Raw genomic sequence first — 17,782 nt, forward strand, 5'->3', positions numbered from 1 at the left:
AGGAGATATGCTGTGCTATTTGTAATCTCACTGTGGATTTGTGATGTATTTAATGAATGTATGGAGAAGACCCAAGTGGTCTTTTGGGGGTGCAGAAGAGCCCAGCTTCCCCGAGAGCCCTGACTCATGGGCTCAGGGCAGCAGTACATGACACATGACCTGCTGTGTGGGGACACTTGAACCTCGCTGTGCCGACAATAAACCCCCGATTTGAAATCAGAACGTGTTGGTGAGGAGGCTTTTAGCGCCAGAGCCCGCACGGGGGGTGGGATGAGAACTCACTGCCCTGACGCCATCCCTGACCCCTCGTGCCGTCAGTCACTCCGGCGCCCAAGCCCTCCGGTGCCATCCCAGCCCCAGTCGCCCTCCCGGTCCCCTCGGCCCGCCCCGGCAGCGGCGCCGGCCCCGCCTCGCCGCGGGCGGAGGAGGCGCAGGCGCGGCGGCCCCGGCCCTGCCCCAGCCCGGCTGCGGCGGAGGCAGCGGCGGAGCCGGCGGGGCGGCGGCGGCGGGATGGCGGCGCCGCTGAGCGACGGGGACCGTCGGAAGCAGATCAGCGTGCGGGGCATCGCGGGGCTGGGGGACGTGGCCGAGGTGCGCAAGAGCTTCAATCGCCACCTGCACTTCACCCTCGTCAAGGACCGCAACGTCGCCACCCCCCGCGACTACTACTTCGCGCTGGCCCACACGGTGCGCGACCACCTGGTGGGCCGCTGGATCCGCACCCAGCAGCACTACTACGAGCGGGACCCCAAGGTGAGCCCCGGCGGGACGAGGGACTGGGGCTGGGCGGCTGTGCCTTCACCAAGGGTGTCTCCGTGACTACCTGGCAGGTGTCACTGTGGGTGTGACCCCTGGGCCTTGTCCCTTGCAGGCAGCTGGCTGTGGGGCGCCTTGCCATGGCCGTGCCCCTCATGCATCCCACCGTGATTTCTTCCCTGCGAGCATCATGACACCTGTATCTCTCACACACACCCCGCTGTTGCTGTGTCCCCGTGGGCATTACCATGGTTGTGTCCCTTGTACACACCTCAGCATGGCTGTGTCCCCATGAGCCTTGCCTCATCTGTGTCCCTCACATACATATTGCCATGCCTGTGTCCCCACGGACATCACCACAGCCATGTCCCTTGTGCAGTTTGCCATGACTCTGTCTCCACAAACTCTTCTGCAGTCTGGTTCCACTGAACCTTGCTGCAGGATTGTCCCCCCTCAGCCTCATAACTGTGTCCCCCTGCACCTTGTCACCACCATGTACCCTGTGGTCCCACTCAGAGCAGGTCCTTGCATGGGCCTTGCTGCTGTCAGCTCTTCTGTGTGCTCTACCATGGTCACGTCCTGCACTCACACTGCTGCGGTGCTGTCCCCTGTGGGCATCATCACCTCCATGGCTCAGCACAGCTGTGTCCTGACTTCACTCCTGCAGAACATGCAGGCAGCTCAGCTTTGAGGCTGGAGAGGAGTTTCTTGCCTTGTGAAAAACCAGATAAGCTCTCCCAGGTCACCAAACGCTGGGGTTCCTCCCCACTTGCCAAGTCAGGAACAGTGATGCTGGAGGTGTTGGGGGCTGCAGGATGTAACTCAGATTTAATCCTTTTGAATTAAGACCCAATCCAGAACTTGACTGGAGAGCCACAGAGAGCAGGTGTGTACAGAGAAAGGCAAGTACCTTCCCAGGGTGCAGGCAGCCAGCCATCTCCCTGAGTCAGCTCTTTTCCCAAGATGATGAATATTGCCTTGACACAAGAAACAAAGTGCACTTTCACGACAGAATGGCTGCATGAGCGCTGAGAGTAGCACTGGTGCATGGGACTCTCCCTTTTGTCCCAACTTGCACAAATGTGGCCTGATCTGTATTGCAGCACCAACAGAAGGGGTTGCACAGATCCCATAAAGGCTCAAAGGAGCCTGGAATGAGTTTGCTTACTGTCCTCTACACTTAGATTTTCACTAGAAATGCGCCCCTGTGGGAGACTGAAAGGAGCAGAGCATTTGTGTGTGATGATTCTGGTCTGTCTGATAAGCCCCAGGGAACAGACTGACCCTTTCAGACTCCCAGCAGAGGTGGCAGAGGGAGGAAAGCTGCTGCTTAGCAGGGAAAGATCCACACTACAGTGGAAAGAGATTCAAAGGAAAGTACAATTTGAGGTCAGGTAATTGCTCCATTAAGAGTTCAGGTTTATTTATAAAAATATCCATAGTGATGAATCTGAGTGGAGGGCTGGATGAATCCAGCCTGTGGAGGGCAAAAGTTTGCACAGCCTGCTTCTCATCCCACAAACAGGCTTTCGTTAGCATTTGCAACACAGACACGGCTCCTCTCAAACTTGGAAGGTCACTGCACAGTTGTGCCAGGAACCCTGCCACCTATGGGACAATTTACTTCTTCAACAGGGTGAAATGGGAGTGAAACTCAGCGTGGGGTGAGCAGGAGGACCCATGAGATGGGAGTGCTGGAAAATTACTCACAGGAAGATGCTGGCCCTGCATAGGGCAGGGGGCTTGCTCTGGCTTTTGGGAGGCTGGATCAGCTCAGCCTAGGAAAACTTTAAAAGCCCAGCGTAAACATCACCTCAGCTGAGCCTGACAGTGTATAAATATATCATTCAGCATCCTAGATAATAGTTGCCCTGAGTTAATTAGGGAAACACTTAACAGGCAGCGAGATTTTTCTATAGAAGGCTGTTGGCAGGGAGATGCGTGGTGGAGGCTTGGCCGGCGTCCCGCTTGAAATTCTTCTGACAAACAACTCTGGTGCGTGGTGTTCAGGAGCAGGCGCCAAAAACCAGTCTGGGAAGACATCCCTGCTCTGGAAAATGCTTGTGTCTGCTCTTGATTTGAAGCAGCTTCAGTGAAAGCAAAGTGCTGTGTTGTGTGTAAGCGTCTCGCTTTGCCTCCCCAGCGCATTTACTACCTGTCCCTGGAGTTCTACATGGGTCGCACTCTGCAGAACACCATGGTGAACCTGGGCCTGCAGAATGCTTGTGACGAAGCCATTTACCAGGTAAAGTCTTGGGGATACCAGGGTCCCCCTGAGGCTAAACTTTTCCACACAGATAGTTTAGTATCTTTATTTCTCAGGGCTTCACCTGAGAAGGTTGTTATTTGGACTACACAAAATGAAGCTTGTCTTTCTTAGTGTTTTTCATTCCCTAGAGAAGACAATGTGAGGGGCTTGGGGTTCCTTGGAGTACAAACCACCATTTCCTTGTAGTGAATGGGAGAAACCAGAAGTGTATACTGAAAACTACACCCAGTATCCTAAATGACATGAGAGTCACAGGCTGCAAAGAGCTTTCCATTAGTGGGAGAGATGATCGTTTATCACAGGAGATGTAGTGTAATGGGAGAGACTGGGACTAGGGCAGCAAAACACCAAATTACAGTTCATACATTGAGGTACACAAGGCACAGCAGCAGCACTGGCAGTAGAATTGGTGGGAAAGGAGAAAGGAGGGAAATAAATTGCTGGAAATAAAATGTCCTCAGATGATTTTCATCTTGAAAGAAACACAGCTGAGTGTGTTTCTAACAACGCAATCACTAATGTGAGGCCATTGTTACTTATATGGTTATTTGCAGACACCTCTGCAACAGCACAGTGACCTTTTTTGACAGAATGCGGCTTTTGGCCTTCTCACCCAATCCCTTTATTTCTCCCAGCTTCCCCTCTCCCCTCCCTCTGCCCTACCAGATTGATCCATGTTACACTTTGTAGCAGAAGTTGGGCACTTTTTAGAGAGACAGTTTAGAGACTGTCTCTCTAAATGAGGTGCTACAGTTGCTGCTGAAACATCCTGGCAAGCACTTTCCCTGCCAAGAGATCCAAAGGGATTTCCAGGGAGGCACCTGTTTCCTCTCTGAGGTATTGTGCCTCAGAGAGCAGCTGGCTTTTTTCAGAAGCATCCGCTAAGTTCCTTTGCAAGACAGTTTCCAAGTGCAGATTTGGCCTGACGTGCCAAGGCTTCCCTTGCTGTAGCCTCCAGCCTGTGGAGCTCATCATGGCCCATGGCCAGGTTGCTCGAAGGTCCTCATATCCAGCATGGCTCTGTCACTGAGAGAGTTCATCTCAGTTTTTGTGTCCCCATCACTCTGTGCTTGAGGCTTTCCCATCTTGTGGTTGCAGACCATTGAAGTGCTGGGAAAACAGTTTGGGGAGCACCTGTGGTATTGGCTTGACACGGTGCTGTTCCCCCTGGCACCAGGGTGAGCTGCTGCTGCCCCCTGAGTCTGCACCCCTGGACTCCTGGAGAGTCCTTGCTGCTGGCAGCCTTAGCCTTCCTCTGGCAGGGGCCCCCAGGCCATAGAACAAATGGCTCAAGAGATGCAGGCAACCACTTCCAGCCACGGACTGCAGCCAAGGAGCTCGGTGGCAGGCTGGGCAGGATGTGGGAAGCACAGAGTGATGGTGAATGCTGCAGTCACTGCTGCCAGCCTGGCCATGCCCTTCCCTCAAGGACTCAATACATGAGTAGAGGGATGACCTCCCCTGCCCAGGCAGACTCGGGGGTACCTTGCACACTGGCTTGACCATTCCCCCCATTCAGTCTCCAGTGTCAAGTTTGGTCAAAGGGCATGCTGACCTGAGGGGCTGCTAGGGTATGAGAGTTTTGTCTGAACTCTCTAACGAAACCTTCTTCATGGGAAAACAACATCTGGTGATGGGCTAAATTGTTTTACAATCAATTAGGCTGCCCAAGGACTAGGTGCTGGTGAAATGCTTTGTGGGGAGGGATGCAGAGACCTTGTGGGTTTAATTTCCCTCAGTGTGGGTAGTTTTGGGATGTGTTTGTCCTCCTTGAAGAGCAGCGCAGGACACGGGGTTTGTTTGGTGACATGTTCTGCTGTGGTTCTTCCCCAATAGCTGGGTTTGGACTTGGAGGAGCTGGAAGAAATTGAAGAAGATGCTGGACTGGGAAATGGAGGCCTGGGCCGCCTGGCAGGTAATACAGGGGGAGGGGAGTTCCCTCCTCATGCAGAGTGCATGGGGACTGAGGGTGGCATGGCTGTCACACCCTCACCACTGGCATCTGCCCCACAGGCCTCCTGCCTGCTCCTGGCTGGCCAGAAGCATCCCCTCCCCAGTGAGAGCACCCCAGAGCTGTAGGTGTGCATTCTGCAGTGCAGCAGGCAGGGCTGGAAGAGGCTGTCTGGAGCCTTTCTCCTCACCTCCCCGTGAAATCTCTCACTTCTCAGAGGCACTCAACAGCTCTCACACAGGCAGATTGTTGGCTGCTATTTTAGTCTGCCTGTCCTGTGGGACAGCTGGAGATGAGAGCTCCCCAGCATGGAGTAAATGCTGGAGCTGATCTTTACCAGAAGTGCCTGGATTGAGGGCTGGAAGGGTTTCCTTTGGAAGCAATAATAGTTAAGTAGCTGGTGGTGCAGCAGGTCAGGGTCAGAAGCTCTGCTTTACTGGGCAGACAGGCTTAGAGCAAGGCAATTTTAGAAGAGCTCTCACTGCAACAAAGTTGGATTTGGGCTTTTGGTGATCTGTCCTTGTCACCAGCAATTTTTGGGGGTTTGTGGTTGCTCAGCAGGACATGCAGAGAGTCCTGCTGCAGACTGTCTCCTTGTCTCCCTTCTGCACATGGGTTTCCTCTGAGTAATAAACATTTCCAGCAGCACTGTTGTGACAGCTCCATCTCCATGCACAGCAGGCTGTAGCACATGCAGCAAGCGAGGAGTGATGTTCCTTGCAGTGTGCCCATGCTCTGCTCCTACAGCCTGTTTCCTTCACCCTTACAGCCTGTTTCCTGGACTCCATGGCCACACTGGGGCTGGCAGCGTATGGATACGGCATCCGCTACGAGTTTGGGATCTTCAACCAGAAGATTGTCGACGGCTGGCAGGTACTTGGAAAACTCAGGTCCCTCTTTCTCCCTCTCTTTCATGCTGTGGACAAGGCTGGATGTAAAAGGCACTGCAGTGCCTTGAGCTGCTCTTAAACTGGGCATTTGAGTCCATCACTGGGCAAGGTGATGTGGGAGTTGAGCCACAGGGCATGGCTGAGACCAGAGATCTGCCTGCCTGGGTCTCCACAGTGCAGCTGCAACAAGCCCAGAGTCCCATCCAGCTTGGCAGTGAGTCAGCAAAGCAGTCAGACTAAGGATGGAGATGTGCCTAAATACCTCAGGAAGGTGTCTGGCAAAGGATGTGTTTGATTGTTATGGAACATAGGCAAGTGTCTGGGGTGATTGCTGCTCCTGTGAGTTCCCTGGTCAGTGGCAGACAGGGATCAAACAGGAATTTTCCTGTAGCATTAGTTATCATACTACTTTCCAGTAAAAATAGGCTAAAAAACTGCCTCAGCTGGCAGTTTTCCTTAGTGTGTGTCTAAAAATGGTTTTCATTAGGAGACTCACCTTGCTTCGGAGTATAAAGTATCTTTTTCCCCTTAAAATACCACTCTGTAAGTCAGGGACCATGAGAGGTCTGAAGGTTGTTTTTTCCTGCTTCTCCACAAAGAAGCTGCAATGCTAGGCCCCATAAATGGTGAAAACAGGGAGGGGAAAGCTTCCCCTGTGTTTGACTTCATGTTTCTTAAAAAAGAACAGGGGTGGTGGCATGCTGGGCTCTGGCCCTCCCCCTTGCCTTTCCCCTCCTTGTCCCACTATCTCCCCCTTCCTTTAAGTCCCTCCCCCCACAGCAGAGAAATGTGTGGAGGCACAAAGCATCTCTGGATAACACCAGCCTAGGTGGCTCTGATGGATTCACTTTGCTCCCATTGCCACAGTTGTGAGCTGAGAGGAGAAACCCCCTCTGGCAGGGGGAAGAGTGGTTAACAAGACCTGGCTTACAGGGTGTGGCTTGTGGCCAGGAACATCGCCACTGGGTGCCTCATCCCACCTATTCCACAGTATCCGCAGTCAAACTGGATGTGAAGGCCTGGGGACATTCGGAGTGCAGTGGCCTGTGCATTTTGCATGGCTTAAACCTTAACAAACATCCATAGAGGCTGATTTATTTATACCAGCTGGGATGCAGTCATCCAAGTTTTGGAAAGCCTGGCTATCCTCTAGAGGCCTCTGCATATCCATTTTTAAAGCCAGCTTGCTGAAGCTTTGCTTTTGAACCAGTCTCCCTTCCAAGAGCCCTGTTCAGCCTTCTCATGGAGCCCAAGGCACTCCTTGAGCCCCGTGTGCCTCTTGCTCCTCCTCTTGCAGGTGGAGGAGGCGGACGACTGGCTGCGCTACGGCAATCCCTGGGAGAAGGCCCGCCCCGAGTACATGCTCCCGGTGCACTTCTACGGCCGTGTGGAGCACACTCCCGAGGGGGTGAAGTGGATCGACACCCAGGTACCACCATCAGTCTCCCTGCTGGGCTGGGGAACGCCAGACAGGGTAACCCTGGGCTGCCTGAGGTCTTCAGGCTTTGCTTCTCTCCTAGACTGGCCAAACTCCCTCTGCTGCCCTTGCAGTTACAAAGGTGACTTTGTAGCCTATGGGGTTTGAGGAGATAAAAGCTTTTGTTGAATTGTTGCAGCAGGATTTGTGAAAAAAAAGAGACATCTATTGATCTCCAGGGCTAAGCTGCACAGTCTTACATGGATTTATGTTGGAGCACTGCAGGCTCCTTCCATGCTGCTCCTGGCCACTGTTCACTCACACTCTGGATTTTCAGCAGGTTCTGATGCTGCTGCTGTGCAGAGGCATGGAGCAATCCCATGGGTGTTCAACTCTTGTCATGACAGCAAGTTCCTCTTCCCCAGAGCAGCCTAATGAGCAGAGTGCTATCAGGGGAGGCTGGAGGTGTGGATTCCAGTCGCCAGTATGCCTGGAGGCCTTGTTTTGTGGCATCATGGAGCACAAAACAGCCTCTCCCACAGCTGAGGAGATAATGCTGTACTTCAGGAGCTTGTGCTTGTTCAGGCTACTGCATCATAGGTGCATTCCCATTTCGCTGCTAACAAAGGCACAGGTTTATTAAAAGGATGGAAAATGCTTCAGCCTCTTGTCTGTAAGCACTGCTCAGGGTGGAGGAAGGAAGGACACTTAATTTCTCTGTGATTCAGGGAGATGACCTAGCCTTGTTCCCATAATGTTCAGTGGTCTCTCAGCCTGATGAACCAGCTCAGTTAATCCGAGGAGCTCACAGCCACAGAGCCCAGCCATTCTCTTCAGCACCGAGAGCTGAAGCTCAGTTACACAGTCACCTGGGCCTGCTCAGAAGAGAAATAAACCATTTTATTTCTGGTTGTCAGAGGCCATGAAGTGACCATGTTAACAGTGCAGGGGTTCAACACCATCCAGCCCTAGCACAGTGAACATCTTGGGAGCACTGTGCCAGAGCTCTCTGGCCCCCAAGTGCATGCATCCATTTGGGGATTGCATTTCAACATGTGTCTCTTCTGATCCTGCTGGTAGTCTGGGGTTTCAGGGATACCAAACATGCAGCAGGCATCCATTTGGGGACCGAGTGCCATTGTATTTTAACATGTCTCTTTTGTGATCCTGCTGTTAGTCTGGGGTTTCAGGGATACCAAACACTGCTTCCTACAAGGAGGTGAGTTTTCAGATAGTGCTGCTAAGGGAACAAGTTGGAAAAGTTCAAAAAAGCCGAAGATGCAGTCTCCAAATATAGCATGGCTGAGTTCATGTGATGTGTGCCCCAGTCCCTGGGCAGGCTCCCTGCCTGCTTCCATGTTCGGAGCTGGTAACAGCAGCTTGGAGAGCCTGAGCTCTTGCTGATTCTCCCCAGAGGGGAGCTGTTGCTGATGCCAGCACAAAGAGGCTGTTCATGACCAACATGCTGATCTGCCCAGGTTTCCCTGCTGTGTTAACTAGGAGGTCCAGGATTACTCCCTGTAGCCATGTGTGCAGCCTACTGAGGCTTAAGTATCATCTGCAAACTGCACAAGGAGTTTCACACTCACGTTCAGTTCAGGTGCTGGAGATCTCAGTGGAGTTATCCAGGCAGGTTCAACAAACCCTGAATATTTGGTGGGTGGCTCTGGAAATGGTGCTGCAGTTGTAGGGTTTGGTCCTGGCAGGTTGCAGAAGGCTAATGGGCAGGATTCAGGCTGTGGAGTTAATCCCAGATGGAAACACAAAAGTCCAAGCTGCCCTGGCTTTACCCTAGCACAGACAGAATCCCAGTGGGCAGCTAAGGGTGCTTTCAGTGCTCTGATAGGTACCCCAGTTGGTACAGGAAGGTCAGCAGGTTTCTTGCAACTCTCTTTTGCATGTCATTGATGGGGTTGAAAGTCAAGTTGGTCAGTAAAGCTCCAGACAGCTCTGGTTCTCCTATGAATGCTTTCCCAGTAGGTGGTGGAAGTGCCCATGATAGCAGGGAAGTCTGTGAAGCTCAGTAGGTGTATTTTAGTGAGGTGAGATTCCTTCCACAGCCAGGACTTGTCTTTGTCCTCTGGATTCTTCTTTCAGAGGTTTCAGCCATTGTCCCACATTCTCTAGGTCGCTGTGCTGTAACCAGGGGGGAATGCTGTTCTTTCCAGGTTGTCCTTGCCATGCCTTACGACACCCCAGTGCCTGGATACAAGAACAACACTGTGAACACCATGAGACTCTGGTCTGCCAAGGCCCCAAACGACTTCAACCTCCAGGAGTGTAAGTGCTGTCCCTCCACTGCCTCTCCTCTGGCCAGGCTGGGACACAGTTGTCCCTTTGTGCACAGCACCTGGAGCAGCACTTCACATCTGGCCTGCTTTGTGTTTATTTCATAGCTATCTTCAAACCACAGCACTGTGTGCACATCCATGGATCACACTACTCTCCAGCTGCTTCCAGAGCCCTCCTACCCCAGGACACCCACCCGTTTCCTCCTGTCACTCTAGTGCTTTTCACACGTGTACATTCCCATCCTGTTCCATTAATACCAGCCTGAATATTCCTGTTACAAAACCTCTCTACAAGAGAAGAGGGAAAAGTGTGGTGTCAGGGATCTGCCTGAATCTCTACAGCTGCTGCAGTGCTGTGTGTATTTCTCTCCCTGCAGTCAATATGGGTGACTACATCGAGGCAGTGTTGGACAGAAACCTGGCAGAAAACATATCCAGAGTCCTGTACCCAAATGATAACGTGAGTGACTTGCTTGCCTCTCTTCCCTGTTGCTCAGAGTCATCCTTCCTGGAGTTCTGTCTCCTTGTTTGTAAACACTGGAAGGTCATGGCCATCTGATGCTTGTTGCTCTGCTTTAATACACTTATAGGTTGTCCCTATAATTCCCAGTGAACAGGTATAGCTCTGCTGGCTCCAGAGGGTCTTTGCTGGCTGATTGACAGCAGAGTCTGGCCTACATAATGTAGCTGCTCTGTTCCATGCTGCAGGGAGGGGAAGACATTATTCCTTCAACTTCAAGGCAGTTGCCAGTTTACACAGTGGGGACTCATTTCCATCCCCACTTCAAGGGATTTCTCACTGCAAGAGCTGTCCCAGGCCAAGCACTCACTGCGTTCTGGGTTCAAAAGGGAAGAGCCCTCATATCTTGTCGTGGATTGGCATCTGTTCTGGAAAAGCAAATCCCTTGCACTTTGCCCCACACCCTATCAAACCTGCTGGTGTTTTAAAATAGACCAGCAGAAAGCACGGTGTGTGTGAGGCAGCTGGTGTGTCCAGAGACACTCCTGGCTATTGCAGAAAGCCCAAAATCCTTTGTCAAAAAGCCCTGCAAAGGATTTTGCCACGAGGGCAGGAACTATGCTAGCTCTGTAGGAGTAACATGGATGGGGCAGGCTCTCTCTCTCTCTCTCAGTTGCTCTCTCTGGAAGCAGCTGTTTGGGATGCCAAGCCCTTTGTGAGTCCCTACAGCTGCTGTCCACATCAGAGACATATGAGAAACATCCACATTTGCCCTGGTGAGGAGCCAAACGTGTGAAGCCTGTTAGGAAGCCCCTTGGGGTGGAGAGGAGCATCTCCAGGGCTTTGGCTGCCAGGTGGGGATGGCAGCTGCAGCTCTGATGGATGTGGTGCCCTGCCCTGCAGTTCTTTGAAGGCAAGGAGCTGCGGCTGAAGCAGGAGTACTTTGTGGTGGCTGCCACCCTCCAGGACATCATCCGCCGCTTCAAGTCCTCCAAATTTGGCTGCCGGGACCCTGTGAGAACTTGCTTTGAAACCTTCCCAGACAAGGTGAGTCTGTGGGCAGAAGCACTGGGGAAACTTCAGCCAGACCTGCCTCTCTTAGGCAGGACTAAATGGGGACATTTATACAAACACCCTGGCAATTTGGGTTGCAAAACAGATGATCTCTGGGCCTATTTTCCCAGGGAAAAATTTGTCATTTGGCCAAAACCTGAAATAGCTCCATTACCGAGAGTTCTCTCTGTTTCTGGGTTGTGAGTTATGAGAAGAGCCTTGGGGCTGACCCCTACCCCAACCCCATGCATGCAGGGCACTGTCACAGTCGTGTCACTGCCAGAACTGAGACCAGCAAGTCTGTGTTGCAGGTGGCTATTCAGCTTAATGACACCCACCCTGCCCTGTCCATACCAGAGCTCATGCGAATCCTGGTGGATGTGGAGAAAGTGGACTGGGACAAGGTGAGCAGAGCTGGGAGGACCATGCTGAACCTTGCAGGGGAAGGATCTCTGGGATTTCCTTTTCCCGCCTGGCCTGGGTGCACGTGCATTAACCTGCTGTCTGTAATGCAGGCCTGGGAGATCACAAAAAGGACCTGTGCCTACACCAACCACACTGTGCTGCCTGAAGCCCTGGAGCGCTGGCCGGTCTCCATGTTTGAGAAGCTGCTGCCACGGCACCTGGAGATCATTTACGCCCTCAACCAAATGCACCTCGATGTAAGGGACTGGTCCCAGGCTGTGGGAACTCTGGGCATCTTGGTGTGATCACCTTTAGGATGGGAATGCTCCTAGGTCCTGTGGCCGTGTCACTCATGTCCCTCTCCCTGCCTGCAGCGTGTGGCAGCTCTGTACCCAGGGGACATCGACCGTCTGCGGAGGATGTCGGTGATCGAGGAGGGAGACTGCAAGCGGATCAACATGGCTCATCTCTGCGTCATCGGCTCCCACGCCGTCAACGGTGTGGCCCGCATCCACTCCGACATCGTGAAGAACTCGGTGTGAGTTGGGACACACCCAGGCATGCACCCTCTCTGCTCACTGGGCTTTGCCTGCCAGCTGGGAAGAGTTAGCTGGGGCAGCTGCATGTCCAGGTCTGCTTTGGTTGCCTTGCTGGGGAGACCCTTTGGAGCTGGGGAAACTCTTGGCAGTACAGCTGAGGATGGGGGTGAGAGGCAGGAAGTTTGCAGCTGTTGCTGGGAGATTGATAGAGCCTGCCCTGAGTCAGGAGCACACACTGCGGGGCCCAGCTCTAGCTCGGGTGGTGGTGGGTGGCTCAGAGCTCCGTGGTGTTCCAGGTTCAAGGATTTCTATGAGCTGGAGCCAGAAAAGTTTCAGAACAAGACCAATGGGATCACACCGAGGCGCTGGCTCCTGCTGTGCAACCCAGGATTGGCTGACATTATTGCTGAGGTGAGTGGTGATCATGTGTAGTGAGGAGCTGAGTGTGATCCCTTTGGTCACCTCTTCTGTGGTCACCTAAAGGTGACACCTGGCAGCTGTGTGGGGACAGCCTGGGAGGACCATGCTGTGGTACGTGTAGGTGTGAGATTGGCTGGGCTCTAAAGTTGATGAAGAGTTGGCCAAAAAAAGCTGTGCCCTTGCGGGGGCTGCACACAGGCACAACAATAGGGTGTCTGGACAAGTGTTCAGCTTCATAGGCACAAAGGAGCTCCTCCCATGGAGGCCCAGCCCCAGTTCTGTCCCTTGTATTTCCCAGGCCCTTTAGGACAGGTTTTTACATCACACTGCAACATGCCATGACTGAATATCATCCTGTAGTTAAGTGAATCTTCATGTCCTGCCCATTGGTTTCTCCAGCTGCCAGGAGGCCATGGCACATGTGCACACATCCTCCCTCTTCCTGCTAAAACTCCTTGAGAAAGGGGGGCTTGTCTGAATTTACGCAAGTGCACTGTTTCCACTGGGCTTCTTTGTGATGCAGAGAAATAATCTCACGATAAGAAACTGTGCCTTTTCCTGGCCACACTGCCTCTTCCAGTTCCCAAGGGGACTGTGGCACCTCTGCTGGAAAAGGGCAGTTGTGGACTGGGTGAAGTGTCTCATGACATTCCTGATTTGTTGTTTTAGAAAATTGGGGAAGGCTTTATCACAGATCTGAGCCAGCTGAAGAAGCTACTGGAGTTCATCGATAATGAGACTTTTATCAGGGATGTGGCAAAAGTCAAGCAGGTAACGTGCACTGGAGGTGGCCTGGGGAAAGAAGGCTAAAAGCACCATGCTGCCAGGAACATCCCAGCAGCAAACGCTCACTTCTGATGCAGCTCTGGCAACTCATGCCTGTTCCTCAAATTTTTCTGCCAGGAGAACAAGCTGAAGTTTGCAGCCTACCTGGAGGAGCAGTACAAGGTGAAGATCAACCCTATGTCCATGTTTGATGTCCAGGTGAAGCGAATCCATGAGTACAAGCGGCAGCTGCTGAACTGCCTGCATGCCATCACCCTCTACAACCGTAAGTTCCCCAGCCTCTCACTGCCAGGGCTTTTCTCCAGGAGGGAAAACAGAGTGTCTGAAGGCTCATACAGAGCTCTGGGAAAAAGCTCACAGCCCAAATCTCCAGCCCAGGTAATCTCCACACCTGTTCTACAGCTGTCGAGACTGACCTGGTGCAAGACCCCATTTCCCATTGTATACCTGGAGCCCCTGCCCATTCCCAAAGGGAGGCAAGTCATTGGAGCTCTGCATTGTTCTGTCTGGAGTAGTTCTCCAAGGATTCTCAAGGATTCTGCGGCCATTTTTTGCTGACCACAGCTCCAGCAGATGTCTGTTGGGCGTCAGGGTCCTACAAGGTTGATGGGTCCTTGTGACATGGGCTGAGATCCCAGCCTGCCTCTGATCATGCAGATCTGATCTGCCCAGTTTATCTTCAGTTCTGAAGATTTTTAATTTTTTTTCTTTAAGATAAAATTTGAGCTTTCAAATTTGAAAAAATTTTGAAGAAAGATCCCTGCTCTTTCAGGCATCAGATGCAATCCTTCCAAATCCTTTGTGCCCAGGACCATTATGATTGGAGGAAAGGTAACCTGCATTCCAGACTCGATACATGTGTGGCTTGGGGGGTGGATGGGGAAGGTCCTGTCTCCTTTCTGTGGCTTTGCTGGGCCTGCTGTAGATTAGCCAGCAGCAGGGAACACCTCCATGAACTAACTGGACTGAGCAAGGCTCTGTCACTATTACCCCATGGCTCAGGACTTCTCCTCCCAGTAGAGTGTTTTTCCTAATTCATGGCTGGGAGAATTAGAATTGTTCAGGCTCTGGGCAGACTTCATTGTAGCCTTTAAGGCTTGAAGTGGGCCTTTTAAGAAAGATGGGAACAAATGTTTTAGCAGGACCTGTTGTGATAGAACAGGGGATAGTGGTTTTAAATTGAAGGGTTAATTTAGATTAGATCTAAGGTGGAAATTTTCTCAATCAGTGTGGTGACCCACTGGAACAAGTTGCCCTGAGGTGCTCCATCTCTGGAAACATTCAAGATAGGTTGGATGGGGCTCTCAGCAACCTAGTCTAGTTGAAGATGTCCCTGCTTATTGCAGAGGGGTTGGACTAAATATCTTTCAAAGGTCCTTTCCAACCCAAACCATGCTGTGATTCCATGTGAACAGCAGAGGTGAGGCTCAGACTCACTGCAGTGAGAACCCCACACTGTCATCTCTTATGCTCTCCCTTCCTTAAAAGCCTTCCCCATTTCTGGACTGCTCTTCTTCAGGCAGCCCCTGGCTACCACATGGCCAAGATGATCATCAAACTCATCACATCCATTGGTGAGGTCATCAACAATGACCCCTACGTGGGGGACAAGCTCAAGGTCATCTTCCTGGAGAACTACCGGGTATCCCTGGCTGAGAAGGGTATGTCTGGTCTTTTGTAAGCACGTGTCAGAAGTTGGGCATGTCCCAGCTGAGTCCAGGAACGGGCTGGCCTGAGAGGCAGTTGTGGCAGGACACCTGGCTGGCCCCTAGGAACAGCCTGAAGGCTCCACATAGGGCAGGAAGCCAGCTTCATGCAGGAGTGGCAGGAGCTGCTTGGGGTCATGGCAAAGCTGAGCCTGGCCTCAGAGTTGTGCAGTTTGGGCTGAGGGCGAGGTCAGAAGGGCCACTGGCAAGTGCCAGTCCTGGTTGTGGGGAGCTGCAGTGTGCCAAGGATTAACTCTTACTTCTCTTGCACCTGGCAGTGATCCCAGCAGCGGATCTCTCCCAGCAGATCTCCACAGCTGGCACGGAGGCCTCAGGTACAGGCAACATGAAGTTCATGGTGAACGGGGCCCTCACCATTGGTACCATGGACGGGGCCAACGTGGAGATGGCTGAGGAGGCAGGCGAAGAAAATCTCTTCATATTTGGCATGCGGGTGGAGGACGTGGAGGCCCTGGATCGGAAAGGGTTGGTGAACACCAGGGCTTGTCAGATGGGGATGCAGGGCTCAGCTCTGGTGGGGAGAGCCATGTTCTCTAGGAGGGACACCTTCCTCTCTGGCAGCTCTGGAGCAGGAAAAAGCAGGGGGCTAGAGGCAGTCTTTGCCTTGGGTTGCAAGGATGCAGCTTGCCCAAGCACACTGGCTGTGAGTGGGACATGGCACAAAGCGTATCAGACACTGCTGCTGGTCTGAGCCACGAGCAGCGTGCTCTGATGGGCACAGCCCTGGGAGCAAGGCCCCTCACTCAGGAGCTGTAGCACATCCTTGCCTGCCCTCCCTGCCCCAGACACAAGGGCCCCAGGAAGAGCAGCAGTGCCTAGAGGCTGTCTCTGCTGGCACAGGTACAACGCCCGCGAGTACTACGAGAGCCTGCCCGAGCTGCGCCAGGCCATCGACCAGATCACCAGCGGCTTCTTTTCCCCTCGAGACCCCGGCTGCTTCAAGGATGTTGTGAACATGCTCATGTACCACGACAGGTGAGTCCTGGGAAGCATCCCTGTGCAGAGGAAGCCCTGGCTGCTCATGGGAAGACATCTGTCCTGCCCAGAAGGCAAGCCCCAGCCAGACTCTGCTTTGGGTTTCAGGTTTAAGGTGTTTGCAGACTATGAGGCCTACATTAAGTGCCAAGGGCAAGTGGACCAGCTGTTCATGGTAAGACTGGCCCACTGCTGAGTGGGAAGACTGGGGATTAACTGGGATGAGTGTGCTACAGTGGAGCCCTTCTTATGAACACTGCAGCATGTGGTGCCCTGGGGCAGGGTGAGGCAGGTTTGGCTGTTTCAGCAGCCCCACACCATGGTGTTTTAAACTAGCCAGTGCACTGCAAGGCTGCAAGCCAGGACGGAGCTGGGTGAGCAACTGAGTACTGACACTGCCTCTCCTCTTCCCAGGATCCCCGTGAATGGACAAGGAAAGTCATCAGGAACATTGCGTGCTCGGGCAAGTTCTCCAGTGACAGAACCATCACTGAGTATGCCCGTGAGATCTGGGGGGTGGAGCCTTCTGCCACAGCAATCCCCCCGCCCAACCTGCCCCGAAATTGATGCAAGCACCAGGGGAAGGAAGGAGGGATATGCTCCCATTGCAGGAAGCCTCACCTGCGTTTCACCACCAGTCAGATGGGCTCAGCTCTGCAGAACCAAGGCCTTTCCCTCAGAGGGATAGAAGGATGCTCTGAGGAGGAGCCCTGACTAAGGAACACGAGCTGGAGGGCAGGAGAAAGGACCTTGTGTTTGCACCTACCTAGCCTGCATGTGCTGCATAGTGCTTTTAGAGAGATGACCATGGATAAGTCTTCCACAGCTGTGCTCCATGCTTAACAAGGGCTTTCCAAGTAAACCCTCCCCTCCCCCTGTGTGCAAGGGCCTGGCCTCCTTGACCCTGCCCCTTAAAGTAGGATTAGCCAACACAGAGTGTCTTTCTCCTGCAGGGGTCTGCTGGGCCCAAAGCTGGGAGAGAGAGAGGCCAATCCCTGCCCATCCCCTTCCCCAGTGTCACCTAAGGAAGGGGGGGCTGGCTGTGAAAGCCCCATGGCAGGCACCCATGTCAAACACTGTGCCACAAGCAGGAGAGCCTGGGATCAGCCACTTCCTTGCCACAGAGCTTACTGTAGCCTCCTACCACACCTCTTACCTAACTAAAGGCCCAGTAACCAAGCCACGCCAGGGATTTTTAGCCTCCATCTCTGCATAGGGAGGGCTGTACCTGCTACTGCCAGCTGGGTAGCTGAGCCTGCTGGCTCTTGGCTCTGCAGATACAGCTGTGTGTATGTGCTACTCAGGGGATGAACATGGATCACATCCCTGGTACTCTTCCATAGCAGGATCATGCTGCTGCACATGTCCCTCCCAGTGCTGGGGTCACAGTTTAACACCCATAGTGCTGTGTAGTGCACCAGTACTGCCCTGTTTGACACCAACTCATTAAAACAACCCAAACACCTGCTGGTTTGACTTCAGACTGACTTGTGACTACTCCATGCCTCTGCGGTTAGGTTGCAACAAGTTCAGGCCACAATGCCTGAATCACTGCTGTCCTTGCCCAGCTGTGGCTTTGTGGTTTGTAGTCCCTTGCAGCTGGCAGGGTGCTGGCACCACCATGGCAGGGCAACATGCCCATGGCAGGCTGACTCTGTGTGCTGGGGTGAGGGTTAGTGTTGGGTTTGCCCTGCTAATGGCACACAGGACTACTGAACTAGAAGTCACACATGCAATTCCCATCTCCCCCATTCCCAGGGGAGAAGCATAGCCTCAGCTGCAGCCAAACTACAGGCACAGACCTCTGGGCTCCAGGAGAGTCCTCCTAGAGCTGGCAGCAGCC

General features: G+C 53.0%; 1 protein-coding gene across 1 annotated transcript; it reads left to right on the plus strand.

Annotated features, from left to right (window-relative positions):
• The first annotated feature begins 438 nt into the window (after positions 1-438).
• On the plus strand, positions 439-17,420 carry PYGB (glycogen phosphorylase B). The gene is made up of 20 exons (XM_041468126.1): positions 439-753; positions 2,900-3,001; positions 4,862-4,940; positions 5,746-5,849; positions 7,164-7,295; positions 9,452-9,563; positions 9,952-10,034; positions 10,938-11,081; positions 11,399-11,491; positions 11,603-11,749; positions 11,867-12,030; positions 12,328-12,442; positions 13,121-13,222; positions 13,355-13,502; positions 14,010-14,068; positions 14,757-14,898; positions 15,222-15,429; positions 15,805-15,939; positions 16,048-16,114; positions 16,354-17,420. The coding sequence occupies exons 1-20, from the start codon at positions 511-513 to the stop codon at positions 16,504-16,506; spliced, it is 2,532 nt and encodes an 843-aa protein (XP_041324060.1). The 5' UTR covers positions 439-510; the 3' UTR covers positions 16,507-17,420.
• Positions 17,421-17,782: the final 362 nt, after the last annotated feature.

The sequence above is a fragment of the Pyrgilauda ruficollis genome, unplaced genomic scaffold, assembly GCF_017590135.1.
Source record: "Pyrgilauda ruficollis isolate IOZ18807 unplaced genomic scaffold, ASM1759013v1 scaffold211, whole genome shotgun sequence".
Lineage (NCBI taxonomy): Eukaryota > Metazoa > Chordata > Aves > Passeriformes > Passeridae > Pyrgilauda > Pyrgilauda ruficollis.

Bases quoted from the DNA above. Each gene is read 5' to 3' on its own strand.
- PYGB (XM_041468126.1), top strand. From the start codon at position 511: ATGGCGGCGCCGCTGAGCGACGGGGACCGTCGGAAGCAGATCAGCGTG. The intron at 14,069-14,756 runs GTAACCTGCATT...GCTCTTCTTCAG, and splicing joins CCATTATGATTGGAGGAAAG to GCAGCCCCTGGCTACCACAT. The intron at 14,899-15,221 runs GTATGTCTGGTC...TGCACCTGGCAG, and splicing joins GGTATCCCTGGCTGAGAAGG to TGATCCCAGCAGCGGATCTC.